Below are 16,983 nucleotides of genomic sequence, written 5' to 3'. Positions count from 1 at the left end.
TGTGTAGGTTGATGTCTAATTATTCTTTTAAATTTGCCAGTAAATCTTCTTGTATTGTTGTCGCACAGTCTATTACTATTTCAAGGCTGTTGTAACTGACAGAAAGACAATCTTGATTGTCCTCCTTCAGAATAGAGAACAAAAGTAGGGATTATGCTTGGGACTTTTGATCAGGACTGGAAACCTGTTCTTTTGAAGCAGTCTACTGTGATTTCACAAGAACTTGGAACTTATAAAAGAGAAAACTGGGAAAGTTGCGAACATAAAGTGTTTCTTATGGAACAGAAACAAGACATTCAACACAGATGACAAGCTAAAAAATGTGTTTCTGAGTTCTTAAAATTGAGTAATAAATTTGTTTATTACTGTATTGTAGTGCTGGTTGGACATATTTCTGGCCCCAGTGAGATGATGCTCCTGTTTCTGCATGTAGGAGAGTGTCTTTCTTTTAAATACAAAAATATTGTGTATGAATTGCCATGATAAACTGCTTTTAAAGTACATAGTAGGGTGTTTAGTTAAAAATACCAGTTAGAAATTCTGAAAACACTACCAGTCAGAAGTTCTTTCATGGTGCCTTCCTATAGTAGTAACATTACTTGAGCTCTAGGAATAAATTGCTTTTGTAATACTGCCGCTTTCCATTTTCATGCGTGTTGTACTTGAAAGTAGCAAATAGGAAAAACTTTCTCCCTCCTGTGTTTATAAACTTTGTGGAAAAAAGAAGATAAGGAGTTACCTTTCTTTGTGGTATGTGTAGGTGGAAAACTTGGATACCCAGATAACTGAAGAACATGGATCTAGAGGAATACAGTGTAAATCATCAGGAACAATGGATACAGAAAAATGTAAGCGATACAGAACTACACAAATTTGGGTAAAGCTTTTCTTCTGCAAAACAAAGTTCTACTGCGATTAGGCCATAAAATGGTGTTTTGGAGGAAAAAATGGAATATGGGGAATTCCAAACTCCAAAGCAATTGTTCTTCACAAAACAATTTTTAATGTTACAGTTTATATATTTGATAAAAATATGATAAAAAAATTAATACTGCACCAAAGAGTATTGTAGTAGCATTTTTGATTGTAAGTGAACAAACTTTTTTGTTTAGTCTTTAAAATAATTACTAATTTTATCCTTTTTAAACAAAACACAGGGAAGGAATATAGACCTGAGGAAAGCTGATCATCAGAGGAAAATGTAGGCATTCAACAGACTGGGAGGCTGGATGCTTCCTTCTGTTAGATTGGAAAGAACTAAGCTTTGGTGTAACCTTTTCTTTGTCTGGAAGCAAAAATTCAGCAGGAATTCAGTCCATTGAATGGCATAAACATTTCTAAGTTAAAGTTAGATAAAGTCAACTTATTTCTAAGTTAGACATTTTGTTGACATAATGAGACTGACTGTGTAATATCTATTCAAGCTCTGTTCTCAACTGCTTTTGCCTTTTTGACATCCCAACAATTTAAAAAATAGGATAATGTCACTTTTTATTATAACAGTTCTGTTTTGTAAGAATTTTGATTTGATGACTTGAGTAATTAGAAGCCATGCTGTGTATTCATTATAGTGTCCCACGTAGCATTAACTGCTTTCTCTGTCTCTGGATGAGTCGAAGATTGATATTTTATTTCTTGAGGTAGTACCTGTCAAATTTCATTTCTGAGCTTATCATTAAAAACAAACAAAAAAAACCAAACCACACCTATAATATACAAGAAACATGGAATTCTTTTTTTGTAATTGTTTTGCCTTCCCTTTTCGAGGAGGAGTTAGCTTAACTTCATATTTTTCTAAATAAGATGCTGCTTTTCAGAATCTTTTGAATTGCAGTAATTATGAGCTGATAGAAAAGAGATATCAAAATCTGACAAATGCAGAAGGCAATTTTTTAACACTTGAGGTGTTGTTTGATTTTGCAGGCAACCAGCTGATTACTCAGGATGTGAGAAAAGCTGATGAACAAAGTCAGTGTTCCAAAAGAAAACCTGATAACATCAAGGTATTTTCAAGAACCTTTTTTTAATGTTCTGCAATTATAATGTAAATAAGATGGAAGTCTATGTTTTTATTTCTATAGTAGTTTATTTTGGGAGGTATTTTCATTATTAAAAACTAAAAAATTACAAACTACTTTTGCATTGTCTTGAATACAAAATAACTGACTACAGAATGATACTCACTTTTCAAGGGGGAGACAATTTAAAAAAAAGAAGACAAAGGTCTGTGGTGGTGTGCACAGCACCTCAATCCCTTTGAGATGTGGTGGCCCAATTTGCACAATAGTTGGGAGCTTGGGATCAGATGGAATGTTGCTGGATCCCAGCTGTCCAGTCGGTTCAGCATCTTCATGGTCATACTGATCTCAGATTGGCAAAAGGGTATTGGACTTTACTGAGTTATGGATTTGCACTGATCCCTTCTAAGACAAAACAGGAATTTGGGACAAAATAGATGTTCCTTTTAAGAGTACGCGCAGAATATTTGGGACTACCTCGCCCATTGATTTTGATGAAGCTTCTCAGTATCAAAGTTTTTAAGAGACACTACGAAATCTTGATGAATAAAATAACTACTCATGTATTGGGGTGGGGGGGTTTGGATAAGTAACTGACAATGGTCTTTAATTTGTAGTAATACACTCTTTTCTTTGTTGTTTCAAAATAATGTAGGAAGTTATTTCGGGTGATATGGCAGAAGTGTCCAAAGAAATTGATGTAAAGCATACACCTCCTAAAAGTACTATGGAAGAAAAAGGTAATGAAACTGCCCATTCTGGGCAATTTTTTGAATCCATACTGAATGCTAATTTCTTTGCATTTGAATGATTCTGAGAGAAATTAGGAACTTGATCCCAGTTTAATCCCAGCAACTTTGATCTCAGCAGATACTTGCATATATTCTCTAGTTACTGTCTGTTCTATTACTGCTATCAAATAAAGCATTAATCCTAGTTCCTTTAATGGTGAGAGCAGATCTGATGTTTCTGCTGTGCTGTCACCCATCCACTCTGTTATTGCTTCAGCATGGACCTTGGGTAGGAATGCTAATTGCAGATAAACAGGTGGATAAGGAAATGGCACAATCTGGGTGTGTGACAAGAACAACTCCTCGTAACTCTGACCACAAATAATAGGTGACATGTCATGAAAAAAACCATGACATATTCACCATCAAAATCAGTCTTGTTTTGTTTCTGTGGAGAGACCAACCAGGAAAGAGTGTGCAAGTTGCACTGTCATAGTTGACTTATTGCACTAAAATAAATAATAAATAATAAATGATAAATAAATAATAAATAATAAATAATAAATAATAAATAATAAAATATGGTGGGTCCATAGTGTTAATATTGGCTTCGATGTAATGTCAGTCTGTCTTTGTGTGAACAGCGTGTCTTTCCTAATGTTAGTTTGACCTATTTCTGGGTTTGTCTCTCCAGTGAGCATGTTGACAAGTCTGAAACTGTTCAGCTTCCTGTTTTGTGGAATGTAGGAGAAAATTGAATAGTGGCTTATATTTATCTTACTATTTTACAGTGGGTTACACTCTCGAGCTTTTGTTTTTACCTTAAATTAGAAGAGCAGCTGAACTCATCTAGTGTTAGGGAAGCATTCTGGCAGTCCAATAAATTGTTGCTACAAGGGAAATAGTTTGTTTCTGATGGGTGTTTTTAGGTAATTTTGGGGTACAGAATGAAATAATGCTTTTAATGCAGGGGTTGTGGCTTGTACTTTTTTCTTTGTCCAATAAAACAGAGGTGTATCGTTTCTCTCTTCTTGTTTTTTTGTATGTGTGAAGATGAATTTACTATTGAACAGGAAATGTCTGAAAAGGAAACGTACAGTCTAGAATCAAATGAAAATTCTCCAGAGGTGAGTGGTCTTATAACTAACTGAGGTAATGCAGGTTCACGCTGAAAATAATTTTGCCCATTGTGAGAGGAGACATAGCTAGACTTCAGTAAATGCTGAATGAGGCACTTAACCTTCTTTCCTTATAAATAGGAGAAAGTCTATTATTGGGGATCTTGTGATCTGAGATTGGGGATCTTTGTGATGTAAACATCTGACCATATTCATAATTTAAAGTTGTCTTTCAAAGCTTAAACTTCAAAGGAAGAGCCCTGTTTTATATAGATAACATCACCAGCCTGTATATTGGGATGACTAGGATATTGACTGTTTGATTCCTCAACTGTTAAAAAGTGTAGCCTGTGCTATATGGCATTGGGAAAAGAGGCTCACAAGATACATTTGCAGTTCTTGCAAGACTGAAAAGATGTGGTGGGATATATAGGGTAAGCCAGCAGTATTTGTGAGACCAAGTGACAGTTGTTGGGAAGACAGGAGCAGAAGGCACTGTGTTCTCAGGCATTCTTTTTGCCCGAGGCCAGCCACAGAGAATTTTGTAGGATTTGCAGTTGTCTTGTTTCTTTTCGACCATATCAATGGTTTACATAACAGGCAGTGTCTCTTCCTATGAAACCTGCCTCATCTATATTTTTAAGCTGATGAGCTCTATTTCTGCTACAATCGTATTATGAAGTTATCAGCAATCTTTGTATTAGATTGCTCAAATGCTAAATGTCAGTTACAGTAACTAAAATATTTTTGTCCTTTACTTTTAATAGGAAAATCAGCCTGTAATAGTGAAACGGAAAAGGGGAAGGCCTCGTAAATACCCTCTTGAAGCTGTACAGCCTGGTGGTAAGTAGCTCATAATACCTGTATGGGAAAACAAGGAAAACAGTGATGTTCAAGTTCTGAATTCATATTTCTTCCCTCAGGTGGGGAGTCAAAAGCTGATATGAGCACTGGGAATGTAAGTGCCTTTATTTTGTTTGGGTGCATTTAAACACAGTAATTCAAGAGCCATTTATCTGTGTAACAGTTAACAGTATTTCAGAAACATCGTATGGAAAACTTGAAAATTGAGTTCAGTCTAAGCAAACAAAAACTATTAATAGTATCTCCTAATATAACTGAACTTTGTAAGCAAAATATACTATTAAGTGTGAATACAGCAAATAACCCCTAACAGAATCAAACTTAGTACAACATACTTAATACAAATCTAAGTGTAAGTATACTGGCTAGAAGTATATTTGTATGCAGGGTGAAATTCTGCTTGTGTGCATACATCTCTCAATTTGTGCTGAGAGTGATTTTGGCCTAAAGATCAAAGATCACCTTGTTTCGAAAACTTGGGGGTTTGCTCTCTGCTGAACCTATCAGAATAATAGCTCATAGTAGCTTTTAATATCTGTAAAATAAAGTATTATGTAATGCAGATGTGTTTATATGACATGTACAGTTCATTCAAAAGATAGACACATGCTGGTTAGTAGCTTAAGAGCTCATGAAACGTGCCTCTGTCTTTTAAAGCTCAGCGATACCTTAATTTCTTAACCCACATGAAGTACATTGAAAGCTAAGAAAGTATTCTGTCGAGAATGTTTCTGCAATCCAGTTGGATTACAGCACAAGGCATTAATGGGTCAGGCATATTTGTGGAGTACAACTAGTTGGATTTATTCTGGTGGAAGGCTCGTCTTTTGGGAATTCCTGTATGTCAGAATCAAAGTTATTCATAGAAAAGAGATTATTTTAAAAACAAAGTTGTGTTGAAGCTCATAGTTTCTGCCTGCTTGCCTGGTGATGCACCAGCTGCCATGAAGTCTTGAGAACTTATGTAGGCTATAGATAGCAGGAGTCCTCATCCCTGCTTGTTCTGTCCTTGCAGCATTTCAGGCAGCCCTTTGAGTCCTGTCCTTTCTACAGATCTGAAAGACTTTTGTTACAAAATTCCTCATCTTTTCCCAATTGATTTCCTGCTACGCCTCCCTCCCCCCCAGTATTAATTTAATGAAATGTAATTTAGTGTTATTTAAACTGATTTTGGTGTTTGTTTTTTGAGGGGAGTTTTGGGTGCGGTTTTTTGTGGGTTTGTTGTTGTTTTATTGGATTGTTTGGGGTTTTTCCAACAAGAATTAAAAATAATTTTAAAATTCCCCTCAAAATAGATATACCTTGGCACTCCCAGTACTGGAACAGAATCATCTTGTTCTAGTTCAACTATTTTAAAGGTTTTGTACCTCTTAGTGATGACTGATTGGTGTGTCAGTCAGTTACAGACTGGCTCCAGGTGGATCGATATCTGCCCTCCATCTGAGATAGTGATTCTGTGAGGTGAGGTACTATCTTTGCCATGACAGTTTCCCCTAGGCTGCTTTGAGAATGTGTTGCTACTTCAAAGGAAGCATAGACATCCTAGTGTAGTTGTTCAGTGATGAAAGCAACTGGATTTTTTTGACAGTCATCATAGGAGATAATGTAATTGTACATAGCTTTTTCTGCATTCTGAGTAAATATAAAATTCTGTGATTTATAATTCTGCAAATCTGTGTATGTGAGTACGTAAAGTGATTGCACTAAACTTTGTATTGTTGATAATTTAAGTTTTCAGAAATGTATTTGACAGAAACTACTTTTAACTTTGTGTCTTTTATTGCAATGACTTTACTGTCAAATTAGATTACTGAAACTGCAATGATTTGTTTTGTTTATAGCCTGATTTGAGTCGTTTCATAAATGGAAAAATGCATGCTACTGTTAAGAAACTCAGTACAAGCTTTCCGTATGTTTGTTAGAATGTTCATGTTTTCTAGATTTGCAGATATGTTCTGCTATGAATGGGAACAAGTTTCTGTGTTTATGTAATACAATCTTGGATTTTTTTTATTTTCTTTAAATTAAAAAACTCACTTTTTTATTTCAGCTTCAGTTTCCTGTCTTTGCAAGTAGAGGAAAAACACCTCAAACAGGTAAGCAAATGATACCTGCTTTAACAAATAAAACAAAAGATGGAAGAAATAAAAGAGGGTTTTCAAGAAAATCGCATGAGTCCTTCTTAAACATCATCTCTGGCAGTCAGTATTATCAACATGTGAAAACATCTGAGTAAACAGAACAGTGAAAACTTGTCCCTAATTCCTTCTGAGTTTTTAATTTTAAAAAAGAGCAACTTGGTAAGAACTTTTTTCGAAGACGCAGCAGCACTGTGAAGTGCTGAATAATGCATTGCAGAATACACCAAATAATTTGTTTGTGTGGGTAGGCACATGGCAGTGCTTCAGAGGCAGGTAGGTATGCCATCAAACTGGTTCTTATTTTCTTTCATACTGCAACTATCAATCATGCTTATTACCTTAACTGTTTTAAAATTTCAAGTTTTGTTCAGTTAATTGAATTATCTGTGGATATATGTCTAAAGAGCTTAGTGGTAGCTTGAGAAGATATTTCTTTCCCCTCTCACAACTGCTGTTAAGGTATTTAGAAGGTGATGGCTTATCTTTATTCAGAACTGTACTTTCAGCGCTTCAAACTAAAGTCAAATAAAGTGAGGTGCTTCTCTGTTTCTCTTTCCTGTTCAAACATCTGTGATTTGTAAGAGGTCAAACTTTGGTGAATTTTAGATAGCATAGTTAATATTTTGCATGTATAGGATCTGAACCGCACTAGTGTTTAAATGTGTCTTTTTAATTATGGCCGTTCATAAAATAGACTTTAAAATCCATTCAGGAAGCAGATGAACCTGAAAGGGGTGTTAAAAAATGGTTTGTAAACAAATACAAACCTGAGAAAACAAGTCTTCAAAACAAATCTTCAGGAGTTTCCAAAAGTTTAGGTTTCTACAGAGATATTAATCTGGCTGCACTGCACATATGGACTGTTTCCTACTTTCTCTGCATTTGTTAATATGTCAGTTTTAATCCATATGCTTCAGAATTGTCTCTGGAGGGTTAACTGGTTGTGTGGTACTTGGTTTCTATCAACTGCAAAGAGAACAGACAACAATGCGAGAAAGATGTAAACGTGCATTCTGGTTTGCTTTTTATTTAAAAGGACAGACACCTGAATGTGTACTTAAAGCTTAGTTTGGTGTGCTAAGTGACATTCTGTTTTCCAGGTAAAAGGCTGTTGATGTCACAGTGATATTGAGAAGAGTGTATAAAGTGGATGAAATAAGCTATTAAGCTTCTCATCGTACGTTAGCATACGTGTGAGACAAGGAGATGAAAACCTCTGGCAGTGAAAAGAAAACAAAGTGGAATCTCTCTGTGCAGTTCACTTACTCTGTTAATTTCTACGTGTTCTGCACGAGGATTTGCAGGAGGGACAGAATCCCATATAGAGTGAGAAGCAGAGAGTTTCTCTTCAGTCAGTATAACTCATGCAGTTAAGAGACATCTGGTTTCTGAAGGCAGCATCCTCCCATAACACTGACACTGAACTTGAAAGTAGAATTATTTTGCATTAATCAGCAGTTGCTGCTATAAAGTTAATAAGATTTTAAAATACTATAGCTTACTATTTTTGTACTTACCTTGAGGCAAAAGTACTACATTTTCACATCCTAAAGAGAGGGTTGTGTCTGTTAAGACAGACATGTCTTGTACTTACATGGAGCATTCTTCAATCAAAAACCATTTTGCTACAAACTTGCCAAAACCTACCAGAATTTTGAAGTTCTGTCTTTCGGACACAACAGAACTAGTAAATGTTGGTTATGTATCAGACTTATTTTGTGTAAAAGACTTAATACAGTGGTCAGTCCAATGTATTGCATTTCTTTATTGAATAGTTAAACATCTTTGTGTTTTATTTCATTTGCTTTTGGGTAAAAGTTTTTCCCTGTAACCTTAACAAAGGAACTCAAAAAAATTTGTGTGTGTTTTGGCATATGTTTCTGCTCTTTGAGATCTATTTTTGATCCGTTGCATTGATGTTCTTCTGTTTGTTCTATCCAACTAATTGGTGATGGGTTTAGAGTTTGTGTCTTCTTTTGTGTAGCTTTCAGAAAACAAAAGTCAGCAGCAATTTTATAGCAGAGGAAAAAAGGTGTAAAAACTGGCTCTTGTTTAGGTTGCTTCTGTCCTTCTGTTGCTAAGGAGTTTTGTCCTTGCAGTGTTACAGATAGTTCCATTTGACAAAGCTCAAAAGCTTTGTAAAATATTCTCTTTATTATCATAGAGTTAGTCAGGGTGGTAGTGGTGGAAGCGGTAAGCATCCCCCACAGAAAGAGGCCAGGTTGAGACGTGGGTTATAAGGGTTATAAGTATATTTGAATGTACACAGGCCAGTTTGTAAGAAGTACTGAACTGAAAGAAAGAAAGAAGTACTTCAACAGAGAAAGCCATGTAATTCACATACCAGGTATTAGACAGGGTTTAAATATTGTCTTTTTGAGCTGCAGCCATCTTGGTGCTTCACTATGGGCATAGTTTAGCACTAGAACAGATTGCCTGGAGGGACTGTGTTCTTGGAGGCTTTTAAAATTCAGTTGAACAAGATCTTGAGCGGTATGATCAGATTAACTAATTTAGCCATGCTTTGAATAGGAGATTGGACTAGATGACCAGAGGCCCCTTCCAAGCTAAGTTTTTCTGTGATTTTGTAATTGGTTGACAGTAGCTGAAAGGGGTAAATAACTTTCGCTTTTCCATTAAGATAAAACAGTGTGTGCAACAAAGCAATAAATGGTGTCAGTCATATAAAGCCTTACGACTTAAAAAAAAAAAAAAAAAATTAATCATTGTCTCAGTCTCTGTATATAACAAACTACAACAAAGCCATATTCTAAAATAGATAGAGACTTTAAATGTTTTCTGAGCTTCTGTGATGTTTATGCAAAGTTGACAGCTTGAAAGAACTCCTTTTTAAGCTGCTTGGCAAAAGATTTGAAGTTCAGGATTAAGTTTTCTTCTTTCCCTTCGTTTTAGGTACAGACATATCTAATAAGAAAGAGACAACAAATGTAAGTGCAACCATTTTAATTTGTAAGTTCATAAGCAGTAATGAAATGTAATGAAAAATGTCTTTCTTCTGTTTAAATTAATTGTTCTTGCCTTACTTGCTTCCATTCTATTTTTTCAGGACGATGAAGCTGAGAAAGCAGAAATGATTGTGCGTAAAAGGGGAAGAAAGCCCAGACGTTCTCTGGTTCAATCAGAGGAAACTGGTAAAAACATGAAGCTGTGCTGCTTCTAACAGAATGAAAAGATATTGCTGTGCCTTTCTGTTTACTAATAGCAACAAGATAAGCTTTATTCAATTTTCCTTTCTTGAGGAAAAATCATTGAGTTACAGCTAGTGTAAATATTATGTAAATATGTGTAAATTGCTGTAATCTCATGTCAGAATTGCTACGTACCAGATGCTTCTATAAAGCCTCATGAATTTTCTATGAATTCTGGCTATGAGCTGCATAAGTAAACTATGGTGAATGTGTTAGCAAGATTAAGTCAAACAAGTGTGAATTAAAAAGGTTGAAGCATAAAGGAAATGGAAAATTACTTACTTAAAATTGGATTTCTGAATAGAATACCTTTTCTAAACTAAGTGTCCATGTCCTTTTGGAGGGCTTTTGGAAAGTTATAGCACATATGTAAAATTTTACATGGACAGAAACACTGGAGCCAGAAAGAAAACGTCGGAAATTAACATCATCCGAAGATGAACTAAAAGAGCAGGAGGAAGGTGAGGAAGAAGATGGCGAGGAAGATGACGAAGCACACTCTGGGGCCACAACTAGATCAGCCACAAGATTAGAGGCTCAAAGGTAACTGTGTGTAGAGACACCAATAGCAGGTTTTTTTCTACGTTGTTCTCAGCGGTCATGGGGTTGGATTGGGTTGGTTTGTTGTTGGGTTTTTTTTTATTTTTAAATTGATGAGAGCTTCCCTTCTAGTCCTAGTACTACTCTTCTAGGGATGAAGAGACAAAAGGGGAAGTGGGGAAACTGTTGGGGTCTCAAAAGACATATGAGTATGTCAGAAGGTAAGAATTGGTCTTGTTGGCAGTCTTCATCCTAGATCTGATGTCTCAGAAGTTGAGTCTAAGGGCATGTAGTTTCTGATAGATAAAAAGGGACCTCTGACTTGACTGTGCAATTTGCCATTTGATGTTTGGAGTTGGAACAAGGTGGAAATGTAATTTTCCATGTCCGTTGTTTCTTCCAAATATTATCTAAATTAAATACAAGAATCTACAGCACTAAAGGATTTAATTTCTAGTATGGTGATCTGCAAACTCAGAAGGCAATCTTACTGCGAAAAAAAAATAGTGTGGTAGCAAGAGTTCTGTTTTCAAGAAGCTGTTCTTCATCTCCCTTAGCATAACTCTGCCTTTTTGTAGACAAACTGAATTATAGCAGAGCTCATCCTCTTGACTTTGTTGTGGAAACAAAGAAAGACACCAGCTTTGGGAAGTTTTAATTTATGTTGCTGCCTTCCAGAACAGAATTGGAGTCCAGGCTTTGTTTTTATGTTCATGGCGAGATTTCTGTCAATTCACTGGGTTCACTTCATTCTCAAGAATACTGTATTATACGTTCGCCTTTGGGGCTCATTTGAAGCACTGTTCACAGTGTGCTCTTGAATTCGTAGTTTCAGAGCTGGATCAGAAAGTAGTCGTGTAGTCTTTATTTAAATAAAAACTGTGAAAGTTTACACTACCACTTTGCAAATAACAGCTTTGTTTTGGTAAAGACAAAGGGACTTCCTTTAGTCTCACGTAATTGTTAACTCTAAAATTGTAATAAAAGTTTAGTGTTTTCATTCTGATTGCTTGTGGAAACATCTACTTTTTTTTATTTATAGATGTATGTGTGTGTCTGTTTTGTGTCTCAGATTTCCAGTGCTGTCTTTTTAGCTCTGACGGTAACAAAGCATCTGTGTCTTAAGGTGCTGCAAACAGGCTGCAAACAATCCTGTGGAAGGGGCCACTTTTTTATCTTCAGCGTTGTCGCATTATCAGTTTTTCTGACTTTAGTAATCCATTTTCCAAACTACAGAGTTGATTGCCAGTAAACAGTTTTTCACGTTTCTGAACTGGTGGATGCTGAAGCTGATAGTAGTTCTTTCTTTACAACCGACAAACAAATTCTCTTTTCTTCTGCAGCCTGTTCACCTTTGCTGCTTTTGTTTCTCTGCTTGTACTATAAGCTGGGATTTTTAAACGTGGACACTTATGTGCCAGAATTATTGCATATTTGGAACTAGGATTTTTACTTAGTTAAATACTAAGTATTGTCGGTAAAGTAGCCCTTTGATTCTATATTTGATATGCAAATACACAGCTTGGCATTGCAATTTGTGTCTTGAAGCATGCAAATGTTGGGGTTTTTTCCACTGTTTCTTCTGGCATCTTTGGTTCACTTGTTGCAAATACTGTGCAGTCTTAATTTTGTGCGGTCTTAATTTTCTGCACTTGGAACACAAGAAGAAAGTAACTTGGTAAAAGTATTTTGTTATATATACACGCATCATTCTTTTGTATTACAGAAAGCAGCCCAGCAAGCCAACCACACGTGCAACTTCTAAAGGCAGCAGTCCAAGTTCAGTTTCTCCTAGAAAACGACAGAACCTAGCAGCAAAAAAAACATCTCTAAGTGATACAAAAATTAATAAATCTCCTCCGTTGACACAGTAAGTGTTAAAGTTGAATCCACTTCCATTATTTGTTTTGAAAGCCACTACATTGATCCTTTCCTTCCATGTAGTACACTGCTTCAAAATCTGAACAGCAGTCTAGCTTTGCTCTGTTCTGTTCTCTTGTGATATATAAAAGCTTTTTAAGTGTTTTCTTCTGTTTGTTTTTTCTTCCTTTCTTTAACATTTGGACAAATAGAATTTTTTTCTTTCCATCCTCAGAAACCCCTTGAGAGAATCTGAAAGTGCTGTTATGCAGTATTTTAACTTTAGCTGTGATTCTTTCCTGAATGGGGGGGAAGAGCAGCTGTAGTTCAGGTTAAAGCAACATATGACATGATTCCAACACTTCAAAGATCTTTCTGAGATCAGCTGATAAAAGAGGAGAAACTCTTGAGAATCCTTGTATCAAGTTTTGAAAATATTTCCCTTTCTCTCCTTCCCTGGTACACTTTTTAAAGTCGAGATCACAGTGTAAAATGTCAAGGGAGTAATAAATGCAATGCAGAGTTGCATCTTGTAGGTTACCTGTAAAATGAGTTATATGGCAAATACGTTTAGTTGTCGTCCGCCCTGAAATGTGGCAGTGTCTTCAAACTGAACCTCAGAAACGTGTGATCAGCTGTCACTGTTCACCTCGTGTTAATTACTTCACATGGTTATGAATGGCCAAGAGTTTAAGCCACACTTGTAACTGGTTGCAGCTGAAATGTGATGGGCTTATATATGGATGCTTAAATAGAGTTAAGAGTACCTGATGTCTGCCCTTTACTCCCTCTTGTGAGACTTAAGCCACTATTGCTATTCTTACGTCTTTGTGAGACCCGATACAAGGATAATGTCTTTCATTATATTCTGTTATAATCCACAAGTCTTTCCAAAAGAGGGGGAAGGAGGAGAGGTTTAGCACCAAACTCTACATCTGGAGCACTCCCACAAATAGAATTAGTATGCAGTACCTTGCTAAGATGTGATGGGAGTATACAAGGTCTCCCTATAGTCTGTGCTGGTACATATAATGTTTTAGTAGTAAGCTTTTAAATAATATATCCTGGTAATTCGTCAGAGATGGACAATTAAGTTCCATCCTCTAAACAGGATTGTGCCTGACCACCCTTTTTGTTTTACAGGTACTACCTCTGTTAAAATAATTATTAATAATGCTTTTCAGGTTAAAGGTGCAGCCTACGAAGCGTAAAAGGGAAGACAGCCCCACAGTGGTACGGAGAAAAGGCCAGCAGAAAACAGAGGAGACACCAGTAAAGAAAGCAAAACGATAATCTTTACCAGCTAGACTGTTCTTGGAAGAATCAAAAGAAAAAAAAACAAAACATCTGTGCTTCTATTTTTTTTAAAGCAAAGGGATTTGCACGTGCTTGTTTCAGAGCTCTAAGTTAATCAATGCAGTACTTTTAAGTTACATTTTAAACAGCTTTATAAACTATTGTTTATACAGAATATTATGTACATTTATTTCAGATGAAAAATAAGTTTACTTTGTATCTGAGTGAAAAACAAAGTAGTTATATATATTTTATCACTGACTTGGAAAGTTGGGATTTCCCAATGTGACATGCTAATGCAGATGCTTCCAACCCATGAGGCACCCCTGGGCCGACTAATACACTTTGTATATAAACTTGTAAAAATAGGTTGTATTTTACTCTGTGTATGAATCTAATCAATGATGGACATTTTATTTATTATATGGAAAGCATTGGTCTGTAAACTTTAGTATATACCTTAGGTTTTTTTAATTATATATTTTACATTCTATGCAGATGTCAGTAGGAAACGTCCCTTCCGCTCCCCCAGGGCTGTCTAAAACCTGAAGTTCTCTGAAATATGCTCAGACAGTTGGTAAAGTATTTTTCTCGCATGTATTAAAGTAGTTTAGCATAGTGAAAGGGACTTGGCTCCTTTCTGTTCACATTTGTGACAAAGTATAAAATTTAAAATGTAATCTTAACTAGATTATATTTTCACTTGTGAATTTACTACCAACCTCAAGAAATAAATAGTATTAGGTTAGATTTATTCACAGCCAACACTACCCTGAAATGAAACAGTTCTATTTTGCAACTAAATGCCTGTTCTTTCAGTATTTGTCTTTTTCAACAGAGGGACCCATTGAAATCAAATGTCACTTCTCCAAACTATAGAGCTTCAGCATTTTATGTTACATTTTATACACAGGTATTAAAAATAGAACCTGGCATTATTGCCAGAATCTTTTTTTAATGTATATTAACTCTGGTAAGAGCAAATGTTCAAGTGAGGTTGTATATAAAGTTAAACTTTTCTTATGATCAAATGTGTCTCTTGTTATGATGTGATGAGTTGCCAAACAATCTGAGATTATTTTAAGTGTTTTGTTGATATTCTGGTTTATAATTAAAAAGGATTCTGGGGGGTTGGAATTTTACTTTTCTTTTTTTCTTTTTTTTTTCTTTTGTGAGTTTTTTTTGAACTTGTTGTAAGGCAGATGTTTCCGTCAGATAGTCTGCTTGGTTTCTTACTGAGATTTTTATATAAAAATTATAAAATGTTTGACAAAAATCTGAGTTGCCATATTTTATTATCCTTTAATTGTATTGCTGTGGAACTTGTTTTTACAAATGTATTTGGTTGGAGCCATACCAATAAGCTTTACCTGATTCCTGTCCTTAAATGTTTAAAGGTGCTTATATTTTAGGTACATAAACTGTAGGGAAAGGACCTCGCCATTTGCCAGGCTTAGTACACTATAAAAGCAGGTGCACATAGAATTTTTTTCCTAAGCAAACTCGAGTCTAAAAAAGTTTTCGGAGCAAAGAGATTTTCCCAACTCCTTTTGGTTTCTACCTTGACTCTGCTGCCATACAAATATATACCTTGCTAACACACTGCTGATACAAACCTATATATTACTTACTAACACTAATGTTTATGCACTTCTTCATATGCAGTTGTAAGATAAGTTGAATGTTCTTTTTTTTTTTTTTCCTTTTTGTCTCCTGTGGTATGCATAGACCAAAATTGTAGATTTCTTCTCAGCGTTTGTTCTGTAAGGCCAAACAAGCTGAACTGTTTGTTTTTCAATTGGTGCTTTCTAGACTTTTGGTTGTATTCCCTGCATCTGTGCTGGTTTTGTTTCCTTACACCTGAATTGAGGAGTGAGATTGCTCAGGAGGTTCCCAAGGTAGTTTCCACTGATTGTCATTTATTCTTCTTTCTCTCTGCTGGTCGTGCCTCTCCTGCCAGAGTACAGTTTGTATTTGCCTATTTCACAGGCACATGTCTTCTGATGGGTTATAATTGGCAAAGCTCCTGCTCGTGTTAGATCCTCTTGGCTCTCTGTTGTCTAAAGATCTTGGTAGAGAAAATGCATCCCTGAAGGTCAATGACAGTCTCTCAGAGATAACCTGCTTAGAAGATCTACTACTGTCTTTCCCCTTAGCGATAGATAACATTTAGGAAAATCCTCGTCTATGGAATATATCTTTAATCATTCATTAAATACTTCCTTTAATGCCTTTAATTATGGAATTATCTTCCACTGAGAGCGCAACTTTTACTTAAAGGTGGGGACAAGTGCGAATTCCACAAACTAACTTACACACACTTCACTCACTGCCTGATGGTATGAGAATAGCATCTTCTTGTTCATTTTTAAGAAAATAGACATTTCTGCCAGGCCACATCCCTGTCAATCTGTGTTTGGAATGTTTTTTTTTTCTTTGCTTAGTAGTTTCAAGTGCCTGTCATCTAAATTACTATTGCACTTTACAAGTATGGTAGTGGTCTGCTGTATTTAAGCATAACTTTGCCATTGAATGTTTACAATTTACAAATTTTTCTTACACTCTTATGTCCCAGAGTCCTTCCTGAGCGCAAGGAAGGAGCAGGGCACAAGGTCGTGGTTTAACCCAACTGGCCACTAAATGCTCACCCTCCCCCACCCCCAGGGAATGGGGATGAGAGTCAAAGGGGAAAAAAGAGACTTGTGGGTTGAGATAAGAACAATTTAGTAATGAAATTAAAGTAGTAATGACAAAAAAAAAAAAATAACATTAAATGTTAATATATAAAATTAATATATACAAACAAGTGCTGTACAGTGTATTTGCTCAACACCTCACCTGTCCCAGAAATCAATCCCAAAACAGAGAAGTCCTGGACAAGCGAAAGCCGTGAAAAGAGCGATCTGAAGAAGGTGAGAGTGCGCAACTTCCTGGGCAGCCCTCATCTGTATACTGGGCATGAGGTTCCATGATATGGATTACTCCATTGGTCAATTTGGCCCTCAATCCTAAATGTAAGTTCGAATCATAAGGGGAGTTGTTGGCCCTTTGTCCTGGCCATGCTTCCCCCCAGCCTGTTGTGCTCCTGCACACTGGCAAGAACATGGGAAGCTGAAAGATCCTTGAGGTTTCAGCACCAACCATAAACAGCAGTGTGCTATCAACGTTCTTCTCATAACAAATCCCAGACTAAAACCAAAACACGG

The 16,983-nt window shown here is 36.0% G+C and overlaps 1 protein-coding gene across 3 annotated transcripts in view; it reads left to right on the top strand.

Annotated features, from left to right (window-relative positions):
- BOD1L1 (biorientation of chromosomes in cell division 1 like 1) overlaps nucleotides 1–14,808 on the top strand; it is a 37,373-nt gene extending 22,565 nt beyond the window's left edge. Inside the window, exons 14-25 of one of the 3 annotated variants that reach the window (XM_086611307.1) lie at nucleotides 761–848; nucleotides 1,924–2,003; nucleotides 2,674–2,757; nucleotides 3,769–3,876; nucleotides 4,635–4,710; nucleotides 4,791–4,825; nucleotides 6,782–6,827; nucleotides 9,786–9,820; nucleotides 9,940–10,024; nucleotides 10,471–10,624; nucleotides 12,348–12,491; nucleotides 13,666–14,808. In XM_086611307.1, the coding sequence (XP_086467433.1) occupies nucleotides 761–848; nucleotides 1,924–2,003; nucleotides 2,674–2,757; nucleotides 3,769–3,876; nucleotides 4,635–4,710; nucleotides 4,791–4,825; nucleotides 6,782–6,827; nucleotides 9,786–9,820; nucleotides 9,940–10,024; nucleotides 10,471–10,624; nucleotides 12,348–12,491; nucleotides 13,666–13,774 (1,044 nt within the window). In that variant the 3' untranslated portion in view covers nucleotides 13,775–14,808. Of the gene's footprint in view, nucleotides 1–760; nucleotides 849–1,923; nucleotides 2,004–2,673; nucleotides 2,759–3,768; nucleotides 3,877–4,634; nucleotides 4,711–4,790; nucleotides 4,826–6,781; nucleotides 6,828–9,785; nucleotides 9,821–9,939; nucleotides 10,025–10,470; nucleotides 10,625–12,347; nucleotides 12,492–13,665 lie in introns of those variants that run through there. The other 2 variants (XM_086611308.1, XM_086611309.1) reach the window with 2 other exon arrangements.
- The last annotated feature ends 2,175 nt before the right edge of the window (nucleotides 14,809–16,983 follow it).

Source organism: Tauraco erythrolophus, chromosome 5 (assembly GCF_009769465.1).
Source record: "Tauraco erythrolophus isolate bTauEry1 chromosome 5, bTauEry1.pri, whole genome shotgun sequence".
NCBI classification, from domain to species: Eukaryota; Metazoa; Chordata; class Aves; order Musophagiformes; family Musophagidae; genus Tauraco; species Tauraco erythrolophus.
This window is presented reverse-complemented; position numbering and strand designations above follow the sequence as displayed.